Genomic DNA, 14,713 nt, shown 5'->3' with positions numbered 1-14,713 from the left:
CCGTACTCATGTCAAGACTCGTATGTAATAACTTCCAAAGCGGCCTCCAAAAATGACTCAAAAACCGTGTATCTCTATCGGAGAAAATGGAAGTAGGCAACCCATGTAAACGATAAACCTCTTGGAAAAAAAGTTGAGCAACCCGAACCGCATCCATCTTACGCTTACACGGCACAAAATGGGCCATTTTAGAAAAACGATCCACAACCACGAAAATGGAATCATTTCCTCGTTGAGTTCGAGGCAAACCCAAAATAAAATCCATACTAACATCTGTCCACGGTTGCGTAGGAACCGGCAATGGAAGATACAATCCCGCATTAGAAGTCGTACCTTTAGCAAGCTGACAGGAACGACAACGTTCGACAAACCTCTCCACATCATGCCTCAAAGTAGGCCAAAAGTAGAAAGAAGAAACAAGCTGGAGCGTTCTATCACAACCTACATGACCCTCAGCATGTAGCTCCTCTATCATCTGCAAAGGTAAACTGCAGTCCGGTACACAAAGCTGCACACCACGAAAAAGAAACCCATCCGTGATGGTATAATCCGACCGAGAACCACTCTGCACCTCCGTCAAAATGGAACTAAAGAACGGATCAGAAGCATACAGTTCCGAAAAAGACCCAAAACCTGGAACAGCAATGTGCATTGTCGTTAACAAGGTATGGCAACGACTTAAGGCGTCAGCAACACGATTCAACTTTCCTGCCTTATGTCGAATGGAGAAGGTAAATTGCTGTAGATAAGCGATCCACGAGGCATACCACATACTCCAAATCCGGAAGAACTAAAATAGAAGCAGTAGTTAACTTGAGCTTCACGAGATCAAATGCCGCTTGTGCCTCACTGGTCCAGAAAAACTTTCCTTCCTTCACACAGTCGGTTAGTGGTGCCATAATAGAGCTAAAATGAGGAACAAACCGAGCGGTAAAACGAGGCCAACCATGAAAACTACGCACCTCTGTCACCGACGTCGGAACAGGCCACAACTTAACCGCTTCCACCTTACTCATGTCCATGGACAACCCATCCAAAGATACCACATATCCCAAAAATAACACCCGATTGACTCCCAGCTCACACTTTTGCTTCGCCACATAAAACGTCTCTTGATGAAGAATCAACAAAACTTGACGAAGATGATCTTGATGTGCAGTAATAGAAGAGTTGAAGATCAAGATGTCATCAAAGTAAACAACCACAAACTTACCAATGAATGGTCGCAAAGCTTGATTCATCACACACATAAAAGTGCTAGGAGCATTAGACAGACCAAACGGCATCACCATCAACTCAAACAACCCTTATCTTGTTTTCAACGCAGTTTTCCACTCATCTCCTGGCTGAATACGGATTTGATGATAACCACTCTTGAGATCCAACTTGGAAAATATGGTTGCAGTCCCTATTTGATCCAATAAGTCATCTAGTCGCGGAATAGGGAAATGATAGCGGACGGTAATTTTGTTAATTACCCGACTGTCCACACACATTCTCCAAGAACCATCTTTTTTTGAAAAAAGGAGAGCTAGCACCGCACACAGACTCAAACTTTCTCGGACATGGCCTTTTGCAACGAGGTCTTCAACCTGACGTCACAACTCTTCATGCTCTTGCGGGCTCATATGGTAATGGGGACAATTTGGAAGAGCGGCTCCCGGAACCAGATCTATTTGATGCTGGATATTACGAAGAGGAGGGAGCCCTTCAGGTAACTCAGCTGAAAAAACATCTGAAAAATCATGTAGTAAGTCTGCAACCCACGGTTCCAATGGTGATGTAGAACCTAACGAGACACTTGTGGATAACAATACTACAACAAAGCCCATATCTTTAAATTCTGCTTCAAATGTTGTAGGAGAGCAGAACAACACCTTATCCCCATGTGACACGACCATCTCCTTCCCAAGGCCTTCCTTACCCAAATTACTCGACAATGACGTCGTAGGCACATGATTCGGAATCAACACTATGCGCCTATTCTCGAAAACAAAACTATAAACGTTAGTTTTGCCATTATGTGAGACATCACGATCGTACTGCCACGGACGTCCTAGAATTAAATGTCCCACGTCCATAGGCACAATATCGCAATAAAATTTATCCTTGTAATGCTTGCCAATGGATAGCGACACCAACGAACGATGGGAGATGCAAATATCCGTTCCTTTATTTAACCAAGTTAGTTTATAAGGTACCGAAATAGCCTCTCGTTGTAAACCCAGTTTCTTCACCGCCTCCTCCGACACGACATTACGGCTACTGCCCGAGTCAATCACAAAACGACAAATCTTGCCCTTAACAGTACAGGTCGACTGAAAAATATTGGTGCGAAGCCACGGTTCCTCAACACAACAGGAGCCAAACAAACTCTATCCACCAGCATAGCTCCCGTGTCACCCGCACTACGCTCTTCTTCCAGCTCCAAACCCTCATCTCCATGCTCGACACCATCCTCATCCCACACAACTTCGTCCATCAACAAACCTCGTCGAGTCTTTTGAGGACATGCGGTCATGAGATGTCCTGGTTCTCCACAAGTAAAACACCGCAACGCGTTCGTCCATGTTGAACGCCGCACGTTCTGACCCTTAGGTGGTGCATTGCTCGTAGACGCAGCCACATGCTCCGCTTCCTTGATGGATAGCTGAGGCTTTCCCCCTTCCGTGTTACCACCTCCAAAGCTGCGAGGTCGGTTGCTAGAGTTCCAAGCCGTAGTTGCCTTGATTTGCTGTTCAAAAGCCACAACCCTCCGGTGAGCCTCCGCAATAGTAGTCGGATCAAACTGATTTAGAGAGTTCTGAATTTGAGGTCTCAATCCACCAATAAAACGAGAAACCAACTGGATTTCACTGTCAAAGATTTCATTCCTTGTGATCAACAAGAACAATTCATCTGCATACTCGTCGACCGAACGAGCCCCTTGTCGCAAGTTTTGTAACCGGTTGTACATCGTACGTTCATAGTTCTGTGGGTGAAAAGTTTGTTTGAGGTGCTTCTGCAACTTATCCCACGACTCGATCCTTGTCTTGCTTGTTTGAGACCTTGTCGCCTTGAACTGCGTCCACCATGACGCTGCTCGTCCCCGAAACTTGGTAGCTACCAAAGCAACCTTCCTTTCCTCTGGGACGTGTTTAAACTCCATCACCTCATCCACAGCGGTGAGCCAATCTAACAGCTCATCCCCACGAATGCTGCCATGGAATTCAGGTAACTCGAGTTTGAAATCCGATTCCCACCTGTTATCTTCACGGTCTCGATCCCCAGTTCCACCGTGATGCCTCTGTTTTGGTTTGCGATCACGAGCGAAAGGGTTCCCGAGGCTACCATCTGAACTCTCATAGTCCTCGACTTGTTGTTGAAACTGGTTCTGCAGAACCGTCTCCGCCAACGCTTGCATGGACTGAGCGATCGTTGCCTGAATGTTCTCCTGCATCGACAATAAGGTTTGTCGAAGCTCAGCCCATTCGTTGAAGGAATCCTCGTCACGTCCGTCTGGTTTCTTTGAGTTGCGTGTTGGAGCCATGACTAAAGAGGCGACAAATTGATGCAGACCGTCTTTAGCTCTGATACGAAAACTGGCGCAGCGTAACCGATAGAGTTCCTTGTGTTCGTTGATTCCTGAGAATAGCCAAACAAAAGGGTTGTCTTAATGTCGTTGATTCAGAGAATACCGACAATAGACAAGCTTGCAGATCGTTGATTCAAGAGAGAATATCCGATAAACTAGAAAAAAAAAGAAGCTAAAAGCTCTGAGATATTATTCAATAAAAGTTGTTCTTCTCAATGAAACGTGAGAAGCTATTTATACAAAGAAGAAAATAAAACCCTAAATTAAAATAAAACCCGATTTAGCATAACTCAAACGAAACGTAAAGCCCACGCAAAATAAAGAAGACAAAAGCCCAACAGAAAAGAAAAAGGAAAGAAGAAGATGCGCTGCATCAATATGGCTGTCCAAACGTTGATAGGATCCTAAACAAATATGATATTTTTAACAAAAAAAAATATTATTATTAATAAATATTTTTTTAGTTTATCATAATAACTTGGGACTTCAGTTGTATTCGTTTTAAAAAATGTCAAAATTATAAAATTAATTTAATAGATACATACATATATATTCAGATAAACTAACATTCATATGTTTATCTGGTTAAATTAGTTGATAAACCTACAAAACAATGTAATTTCACCAAAAAATAAATCTTAAAAAACTTAAAATACATGAAAACACACAAATTAGAAAAGTATTTGCATTATAATGATTAAAAACTATGAATTATTCTACAAAATGCACACTAGACCACCAATATTTTATATTTTTGAGGTGTATGGGTGTGGAGTGAGAGGGTATGTGAGATCCCTTCAATCTCTCCGTATTGGTGGTAGATACTTTCCATTCATATCAGACTTGGAGATAGATACTTTCCGTTTCCGTTCTAAAGAAGCGTGTAGCATCCATTGAGGGCCTTCAAGTGCTCTTTGGAGGCCATAAAAGCCAACGCATGGTGATTCTAAAAGAGACTACCAAATCTCTAGCTTGTCATTCATTTTTTTTTTTTTTTCCAATAATGGATTCCTCCTCTTAAGTCTCTGGCTCTGAGTTTGGGTTTATTATGTTAATCTCTATCTGGCTTTTATTTTGTCTCATTATTGTTGAATCAGGCCACCTGTTGTTACTCTATTTGGCTTTTACCCTTTTAGTTTTATGAAATATTTTATGTGTAATCTGCATAGAGAACCAACAAACCCCTCTGAATATACGCACAAGTTTTTTCTTCTATTAGCACATGCATATGAGATTGTCTTCTCGATCATGCTTTTTTGCTCTTGTCTTTTTCCAATCTTATGCCTTGTCCTTTATTTTTCCTCAAATAGTTTACGGCAGGGCATGACTTCTTGCACTTTTGGCGAAATTCTTAGACTTGCCAAGGTCTGCGTTGACACATTGATTCGAGTCATACGTCTTAGTTTCTCACTCTTCAAGGTTTTCGCTGAAGAAGGGTTTTTTTCTCTGAATATAGCATCTCTCTCTCTCTTAATCATCCAAATAGTAATAACATGCGGCTAGTTTCTGCACTTTATCCTTGATCGAATCGAGGTTTGCATAGCTCTTTGACAAAAAAAAATATTGGGGTTGCATAGCCACATACAAAAAAATATAAATCCGTTTAGTTTACTAATATTTCTTTTACTAATTAGGATGATACAGTTTTGTAATAGTAATAGTAATTAATTAATACTTATTTTGCAACTCTGCTTCAAAACCAAAACGAGAGAAACAAATAAACTTCGGCCGCGACTTGTGCCCGTAATTCTAGAAAGAAAAAGTAAAGAATGATCTTACTCTCTTCCCATCCTTGCTCAAACTAAACTTGATTTTTGATAGACATGATATGTCGTCCAATCCAGAGTAAGGATTAGTCATGGAGTCAAAGAGTTTCTTCCAGTGTTTGGTCGCTATTGTCATAGACCAGAGATCATCCGGTTCTCGTATCCTCCTAAAAATTTCATCTCTCAGAATTTCATCGGGTAGATCCATAATACTTGTGCCTTTTTCTATGCCAACCTTCTTTTCATCATCCTCTTCTCTTTTTTCATCTTCATCTTCATCCTCTTCTTCTCCATCTCATTCTTTCTATTCATCTTCTTCCTCTCTTTCTCAATCTCCATCATCATCTTCCTCTCTTTCTCAATCTCCATCATCATCTTCCTCTTCTCTTGCTTCCTCTTCTTTTTCATCTTCTCATACTTCATCCTCGCCTTCATCTTCCACATCTCATTCTTCATATCCACCTTCATCTCTTCTTTTCTGTTTAGGCTGAGCACTTTCTCTGAATCTCCTCCCAGTTTGCAGCTCTCTTTATAAGCTTCTTGTGAATTTCCAAATCCAATATTCAGGAAAGCACTATTTCCTTTTCAATCGCTACTCCATATTCTGGTTGAATTTCCATATTAGTGCACTACTGCCTTTTCAATTGCTATTCCTTTATTTAACTTCCAAATTTTGATAGCTACTCTTCCATAGTTGTTAGCACATGTTTATTTAATATTTTTTTCCTTCTAGGAACGACCAAACGTGTGGAGCAAGAAAGTTCCAATTCTAAAACTTGCCGGATCTACGAGTCGTGTGTGGAAAGCAACTATCTATATATGCACTTACCCTCGAAGTGAAAGGAATAGGCTTTGGTGCCACGTGCTCTCTCCACCAACAATTTAATCCGGTGAAGAAAAAGAAGATTGTTTGTCAAAAAAAAAAAAAAATCAATCAAAAAAACGTTGTTAAGCGGATTCGAACCTGCAATCCCCTTATTCTACAAAACTCACGAATTGCCATCAGACCACAATAATAAGTTGAATATTGTCGACCTTTCCCCGTATTTCGTCTAAATTAATTGACAGATTGTCATTTATCACATAAACCATACAATCCCAATGGATAAGCGTAGTAAAATAGTCTAATAAACTTATAATGATAAAAGCATAGTAAAAAATAAGTCGTTATAATTAGTGATAAAATTTAGTACTGAATAATAATACATGCATAATTTACCGACTCTACTAGAGTTGATTCCATCAAAACTGTATTTTTTTTTCTTTTTTTTTATCCAAATCAATTAAGTACAATAATATACAAAAGTTTAGTCATATTAATGAGGATTTAATAAATAAATGTTTTTTAAGTAGTATATATTCAAAAAAAAAACAAGAAAATTAACACAAGCTCAAAAATAATGTATCTATAAGTCTAAGTTAGGATTAATCCAGAAAATAAATCAAATTAAACAAAGGAAGGTTTATAATTTTTTAAAAATAGATACCAAAGCAAGTTTATAAATGATTTGAGATGTCAATTTTCAAATACGAATTATATACCACATTCCACTCCGTGTCTTCATCATGACACACGAGAAAAAAAGTTTGAAATTTAAAAAACAAGACACAATAACAACTCCAAATGATGTTGTGCAAGATAAGTACCTTGACCATCTGATCCCTAGTAATTACTTATTGACTTAGTCCTTAGGACAGATCCACGTTAGAGTTGGGTAGAGCATATGCCCCATACTAAATCCTATATATTATATAAGTTGAAAACATGTAGCTAAAAATCAAATTAGTTTAAATGGGGCTTATCCATTGAGATTGTATGGGTCCTATAAATATGGGTCATATAATTAACATGTTACATATTACCATACATATTAACAATAACTAGTTAATATGGTTTCTCGTACGGAGACTACAAGTTGATGACGATGGTGGGAAAAAACTCGAATCACGTCCGAGCGCAAGAAAGCAGAGGAGACGAAAGTCAAACTGATCGTTGGTTTCCCATGTCATGCCACTGATGACGTGGCTCACACGATGGCTTTTTGTCATGGAAAAAGTATACTCATTCTTGATCTACAGAAGGTGAAACAGATGCCGGCGAAATTAGTGAAGATGCTTGGGATTGGGAACGCTACGGTAAATACTCTTACCTCAAAAAAAATTTGTGTGTTTTTTATGAAATGTTTTGGTGTGACTAAGATCTAACTCTGTGTTTTACACTTTTGGGAAGGTTTACGGGTGTGGAGTGAGAGATTATGACAAATCTCTTCAATCCCTCCGTGTTAGTTTTGGATACTTAATTATCAAGAGGGCACTTCATGAAGACTTGCGCGCTTCAAGATATTTTCAAGAGATGCACATAAGATGTGTGGTAGAGAGATATTTTGATGGTTTATTCATCTAGAAAAGAATGATTCGATATCATAGCAATTGTAATTACAATCTTGTTATAGTGGATTTGTTCTGGACTAGGTCTCGGGGATGTAGGAAAAACCGAACTCTGTTAACAAAGCTTGTGTGTCTTATTTACTTTATGCACATACAATCTCGAAGTCGATCATACACATACTCGAACATATAGACTTAACCACAAATATGTGTTTTAATTGGTATTAGAGCGGGGCTCGATAGAGATAAGCTCTTGTTTCGGGTATGGTCCTGGATTTGTGGCTAGCAAAGAATCGAAAGTATATGAGAAGGACGAGTATTCACGAAGACAAAGGTATAAAGAAATACTCCCTCTGTTTCACAATATAGGATGTTTTAGAGGTTTTTCTTTGTTTCATAATATAAGATGTTTTCAACTTTTTAAGTAACTTTTAGATTACTTTTATATTTTTTATTATTTATTTTATGCAGTCTTGTTTATGATTGGTTGAACTTTTTTAAAGTGGTTATTTCTTAATCTGCTTGATTTCACTCAAAACATCTTATATTTTGAAACAGAGGGAATAGTTTTTTGGAGAGAGGCATAAGAAGTATTGAGTTGACCGGAAACGTTAGAATATGCGTTTCCTAAAAAGATAACAATCATGGCTATGGCCGGTGTTGTCGGCCTTAATTGGGAAGTAAAGAAATATCTACGTACTGAATATTTGCTGGGTTTCCATGGAAGAAAGAGAAAACCTGATTCAATAAAAAGCAAAATATTGATGGGTGGTTCATCAAATAGATGTTCTCTGGTTGTTAGAAATCCGAGTTAGGTCTCGGAGAGATTGGAGCGAAAAAGAAAATTCACCAATTTGGTTCTAAAATCATATCGTAGAGGTAAAAAGAAAAAAGGAGGAAGAAGCAACAAGGTCGATTCCGTGAAATTAAAGGCTGAGAATCTCACATATCAATCAAATTGAAGAGGTTTTTGTGATAGTGAAGCTCGCAAGAGAAGTTGATTTCTGATTGATGGTGGTAATCACTTTCCTAAATTTGTGTTTGAAAAGAAGTTAAACAAAAGATTGATGCAACTGTGGGCATAATACATAAGGAGAGAGGATATGTGAGCAGCATTAAAGGTAAAAGAAGTTTTTTTAATTGGAAAGACATGTCGTAAAGGTTCAGGAAAGTTCCAAACTTCAGATTATGTTCTAGAGAGAAGCTGAGTTAATTTCGGGATTGATCATTCAAGTTGAAAAACCAAGTTGGGTGTTTTTGAATTGAATCTGTGCAAGAGTTTGCAAGAACTCTGGAAAATCATACAAAGCTTTGAAGAAAAAAGATTATCTGGTGGAAGAACTCTGGTTTATTACGATGGTCTCGAAGCAGGCTTTTAAGGTCACCTGACAAGAGATTGGAATCTATAAAAATTGTTGATACATCCAGGAAAGAAGAAATCAGAAGCAATAATCTTACTTGTCAACTTGTAAATTCATGATTTGTGACAAGAGAGACCACGACGGAAAGAGCTGTCCAATTTGAAATTTGGATAAAGATCTGGTTTCTAGCTTGGAAGCCAGAGAAAATCATAGAGAGAGGCTCACTTTTCTGTCACTGTCTTTGCTAGTTGATAAGATGAGAAAGAGGATGTTGTTGCTAGCTCACACTAGCAAAGAAAGAAAATGCAGGAATTCCATTGGTGAGCTTGTTGCGTTTTATAGCAAAGAAGATCTCTTAGGTATGTCAACAAAATTTCCCATAGTTTTCAATTTGAGAAGTGGAAAATCGGCTAAGAGAAGGAGATGGGCATGTTAGTTATGCTGGAGCAGATCTACGAGATCAAGATGATGACAATAGTCCATGTTTCTATGATGTTCTGTTATAGACAAATGAAGCCTATTAGAGTTACAAACAAAGCAACTGGAGTTGTACGATGTCATCAGTCAACATCCGGACTTTATCAACACCATGTTGCTTCCTTAGTGAAGGATGGTCTCATTCTAAAGGGTTTGGGTACGGATCTTCTCTGTGAGAAAACTAAGCTCATCTCAGATTTTAATCAAAGTTTTTAAAAGAAGATGGAAGTCATGAACTGATTTGATACAATTATGAGATCAGAATGTTGTCTACAAACTCACAATCTGAAGACAACTAGAAGAAAGTTTAAATTGTGGGTTTGGTGGCTTTGATAATTTCAGTTTCTGAATTTCTAATTCGATATGATAGATCATGGAGTCAAAGATGTCTTTAAGAATGGGGAAGAAGAGGATCAATTTTGGAGAAGATTTTGTATAGACTCAAGTACAGCAATCACCGGAAAGAGCAAGCTTTTACCATTGCAAGAGGTTGGCTATTCAAGTAAAGCAAAGAGGAACCATGTACTTGAAATCCAGGAATAATGAAGAAGAAACGTGATGCATCTCTAAATCAAAGAAAGTAGATCAGAGGAAGAATGATGAAAAAAAAAAAAAAAGGTTTCAGGTTCAAGACAGTTTTTCAGTTTCTTGGTTCGTTTCTTCTTCTTCGTTTGCGTTGGCTACAGACCTTAGATTTGAGCTCTGAAAGTTGTTATAGAAATTTGAAAGTGAGATCTTTCCAATTATATATATATCATCTACTGATTCTATGTGGATTGACGGCAAATTTCTTTCAAAGTTGGCGACTTGCAGGCTACATTATTCCTGACCTGTCAAGGGAAATCGGCTATAACTCTCAAACCATAAACCCAAATCTTGATCCGTTTTTTCCTGTGATTTCATGTGACTAGTGTGGATGTTGTCACCAAGTTTCATGATTTTCTGGGTTGTATTGCTATTCCGTTTATGCTCTGCATCAAGACTATATCAAGATAGATTGAAAAAAATGGCTTTAGTACAAGTTGATGGAGTCTCTGCAAGCTCAAAAAATAAGATATTTTTCTTTAGATGGAATCTCTCATGTAGTTTGTGGCTCTACGACTTGTGTTTCTCCGAAGGTTTTGTTGAGAAAAGGTTTGGTGAAAGGTTATATCACAGGGAAGGAGAAGATTAATGGAATAAAATGGTATTTAATGTTGCTTTTAGAACTTATGCCATTGGGAATGACTGCACAATGAAATAGGTGTCAGTGACTTAAGGTTCTTGGATGAAGTCACTAGTAGACAGCCTAGTTAACGCAACACTTTTGGTGAGCTAGAGGGTAATGGGAAAGATCTTAACTTGAAGAAGTAGAGCTAAGGTTATCAGGCACAAAGATCTTTGAATACCTTTAGTTCTCTGTGAAGTCATCATCACTAGAAGCTTGCCAATACAAGGATCATCTGTTTTCTGGAAATTATCTGAAGTCTCAATTGATAATCACTGGTTTTAGAGAAGTTGGTCGGGATCAATCTGTGCTCAGAGTTTGAGTAACTCAGGATTAAGCATAATGTGGTTAGTATAAGTGAATTGGTTAAGGTTATGTGGTTGGTAACAAGAACAACTTTTGGATTCACTACATGAGAATGGAGAAGTTATCAAGGGTTGTGATCAAGCATTGTTATGGAAGTTCTCTTGGTGGAAAGGAGAGCTGTATGTGAATGCGGTTACAAAAGGTTCCTAGAAAAGCAAGAAAGATATTGTGCTTTATTCGGCTTAAACAAGATCTCTGATTATGTAATGAAGAAGAGGTCAGAAAGCTAGAGTTTTCTTCAGAATGTGATTAGGAAAATATAGTGTAGTTAACATCATCAAAAGAGAGAAGGTTTTTTTTCTGAGAAAGAGAACGAATATCTGTTTCAAGATAGCAACTTCAAGAGAGGGTTTGGAGATCCCAAAGTAATATGATCATGCTGAAATTTTGTGAGGCGCTTTGTGCTATTACGGAATTGAGATTCAACGGTTGGATTGAAGTTTTGAAGGTTGAATTGCTTTTTATTCAAGCATCTTCAGTCTGTTCCGGAATCAGTTTATTCGAAGTTTCAGATTTGACCAGTTCCAGTGGTGACATCAAAAGGAGGACCAAATGAACTCAGAATGGGATAAAATTTGGCAGAGATACTGTAGACATGTTGAACTAGATTCTGGTAAAAGAGAACTGGATTTGGAGTCCGTGAACATAGTTGAATGATAATATTGCAGAACAGTTGATTCAGAGTCTTATGCACTAAAGAATTTCTAAGAAGAATGCTGAAAAGCGTTTTTGGAGAAGGCTTTGAGACAGAGTGATCGAAACTGAGACTAAGAGAGAGATTGAGACATAAAACTTTCTATACCAAGGCATGTTGATTGAGAAGTTGTCATGGGAAGAAAAGTTCAGTCAAAGGGTTTTAAAGAGATTTTGCTAGAAGAAAACAAGCTTGGCTCATGGTGGTGATGTGAAGAATTTTCAAGTGGAGTTAGGAGTAACACTTTGGAAAGGAAAGAGTTGTTATGTATGTGGTATTTTTTCAAGTGGAGTTAGGAGTAACACTAGATCTGTTGCTACCACAAGGAGAAAGAGACCTTCAATATTGGAAAGCAAAGAGAAGAAAAAAAGGGAACTTAAATCTAAATCAATTATGGTGGAGTTTTGTGATATTGGCGGCTGCAGTTTCTGGTGGAGTTTTGTGTTCGAGATTTTTTTTTTTTCCATATGGATTCACAAATCGATTATGAGGTGGAGATGTTTATATCACAATTTCAAGGAGTATTCAAGGTTGCGCATGAGAAGGGATCATCTCAGGTTACCCAATTTCTTATGAATAATGGTTCATGCAAATAAGTAGAGTACTCAAGGCTGAGAAGTGATGAGCAACACAACAGAGGATAGTTGCAGGGTTACAGAGATTGTTTAACAGCGGGTATAATGCAAGACTAGTTAAGATGTTGTGCAAAGCTGAAACACTTAAGGTGAGTCAAATTGATATGTTGGTTGTTTTTAACTTAGTTGGCACTCAAGCTGGGGGAGAAGAGAATGTAAAGTCTGTTGTGAGCTAAGAGCAAATATTATGGAGAAGCTCTACTAGTGGTTAGAGATTAAAAATGTGATTGAGTATCAAACTAAGTTAAAAAGGGGGAGAATGAGGATGTTTGATCTTTCAAGACACATTACATGATGTACCATAAAATCAGAGATTGAAGGAGATTTAAAACTCAGTCATCAAGGGAGAGATTGAAGATATTGTGATGACTGAGTTTATAAGATGCATAGAATTGAAAAGTCAATCATTAAGGGAGAGATTGAAGCTGGTTTAAAAAGGAACATGGATTATAAAACTCAATCACCAAGGGAGAGATTGAAAATGTTGTGTTGATTGAAGTTTTATAAGGCTTAGAACATGTCATGGATTCTCTACTAAAACAAGACAAAACTGACACAGAGGCTAATACATTACATGATACAAATGCCGGAAGAATTGACACAGAAGATAAAGTATTACTTCACAAAGAGAATGAGATATTACTTAATACAAATGATTATCACAAAGCAGAAAAGAGAAAGTGTTGAATCAAGAACCTTGTAGTTATATATATCAGAGGATGTATCAAAGAAGAAGAAGAAGGGCTGGAGTAGAAGAAGAAGATGAAACGAAGGGCTGGAGTAGAAGAAGACATGGCGAGTGAGAAGAGTACAACAATTATGGATTTACCTGATGAACTTTTAAGAGAAGAAACTTTTAGGAGAATACGAAGACAGGAGGATCTATGGTGTATGACACAAGCGAGAAGCGACCATGCACTGGCATTCACTCTTTCTATCAATGACTAATCCTTACTCTGGATTGAAGTTGTTAACCATGTATGGGAATGGTAACTCAATGAAGCTAATAAGAATTACCTTTACGACTTTAACGTGCCAATATAGCTCATGATGATCTTCTATTTAATAAAAAATATTATTTCTGTATGTTTTGCAATAACGTATCTCATATATGTTTTGCACATTTAGCAGTACTCCCCATCCAAAGCCACAATACCAGTCTCATCTCTTGTTTAAGCACTTACAAGTAAACTTAATACCATGATGAAACTCATAGCCAAACTTTAGAGATCAGACACTTTATGGTCATACCTTAATTCATTATATGGAGTTCCAAATTTCCAATATTAAATGAAGTTGAAATTTAAGCTCGATCAATTAATTTTAACATTACCAAAAAAATTATATGAGTTGTATTATATATTGTATTAGAATGTTAGTTTTGGTCATAAGCGAGCAACTATGATATATTCACAAATCACAAACAAAGCTTCATTACTTGGCTAGCCCGTTGAATACTAAAGACAAAAATAACAAAAAAATAATAATATAGATTCATGCCATCCCCCATACTTGTCTTCAATGCAACTCGACATTGGAGTCTTGCAACCTTATATACGTTATTCTGATAAGATCAAGGAGATTTAATTGGCACATTTAGTATTTTTCTCACTCAGAGATTCATGATATTATGTACATTAATTATCTTAATTCTACGTGGTATATTGCTGGTATCCTTCTTTGGTTTTGTTCAAATCCAAACTATGTGGTTGAATAAATCCTCCTCCAACTAGAAACTTCTATTTTGTTTCATAATTGTTTAATTAGGTCACGTTGTTACTACTCTATATATATATGGCTTTTAGCCTTTTATGTGTAATCTGCATAGAGAACCAACAACCCTTGAATATGCGGAAATTTTTTTCCTCTATTACCACATGAATATGAGAATGTCTTCTCGATCATGCTTTTTTGCTCTTGCCTTGTCCTTAATTTATTTCTCCTCATATAGTTTACGACAGGACATGAATTCTTGCACTTTTGGAAAAACTCTTAGACTTGCAAAGGTCTGCGTTGACACATTGATTCGAGTCATACGTCTCAGTTTCTCACTCATCAAGGTTTTCTCTGAAGGAGGGTTTTTTCCTCTGAAAATGGCATCTCTTTCTCTTAATCATCCAAATAGTAATAACACGGCGGCCTACGGGGTTTAATTTGATTAATAGCAATTATGACAGCTCGCGTATGTGTGATATGTTAGAAACAGAAATTTGCTCAACGTGCATACTATGTATTGTGACGTGTT

General features: G+C 37.5%; 1 protein-coding gene across 1 annotated transcript; it reads right to left on the bottom strand.

The window, feature by feature from the left end:
• Positions 1-1,598: 1,598 nt before the first annotated feature.
• Positions 1,599-2,081, bottom strand: LOC147935799 (uncharacterized). The gene has a single exon (XM_087470290.1). It carries the CDS (start codon positions 2,079-2,081, stop codon positions 1,599-1,601), a length of 483 nt encoding a protein of 160 aa, XP_087326416.1.
• Between the last annotated feature and the right edge of the window lie 12,632 nt (positions 2,082-14,713).

The sequence above is a fragment of the Camelina sativa genome, chromosome 10 (assembly GCF_030686135.1).
Source record: "Camelina sativa cultivar CO46 ecotype springtype chromosome 10, ASM3068613v1".
Classification (NCBI taxonomy): Eukaryota; Viridiplantae; Streptophyta; class Magnoliopsida; order Brassicales; family Brassicaceae; genus Camelina; species Camelina sativa.
This window is presented reverse-complemented; position numbering and strand designations above follow the sequence as displayed.

Bases quoted from the DNA above. Each gene is read 5' to 3' on its own strand.
- LOC147935799 (XM_087470290.1), bottom strand. From the start codon at position 2,081: ATGGACGTGGGACATTTAATTCTAGGACGTCCGTGGCAGTACGATCGT.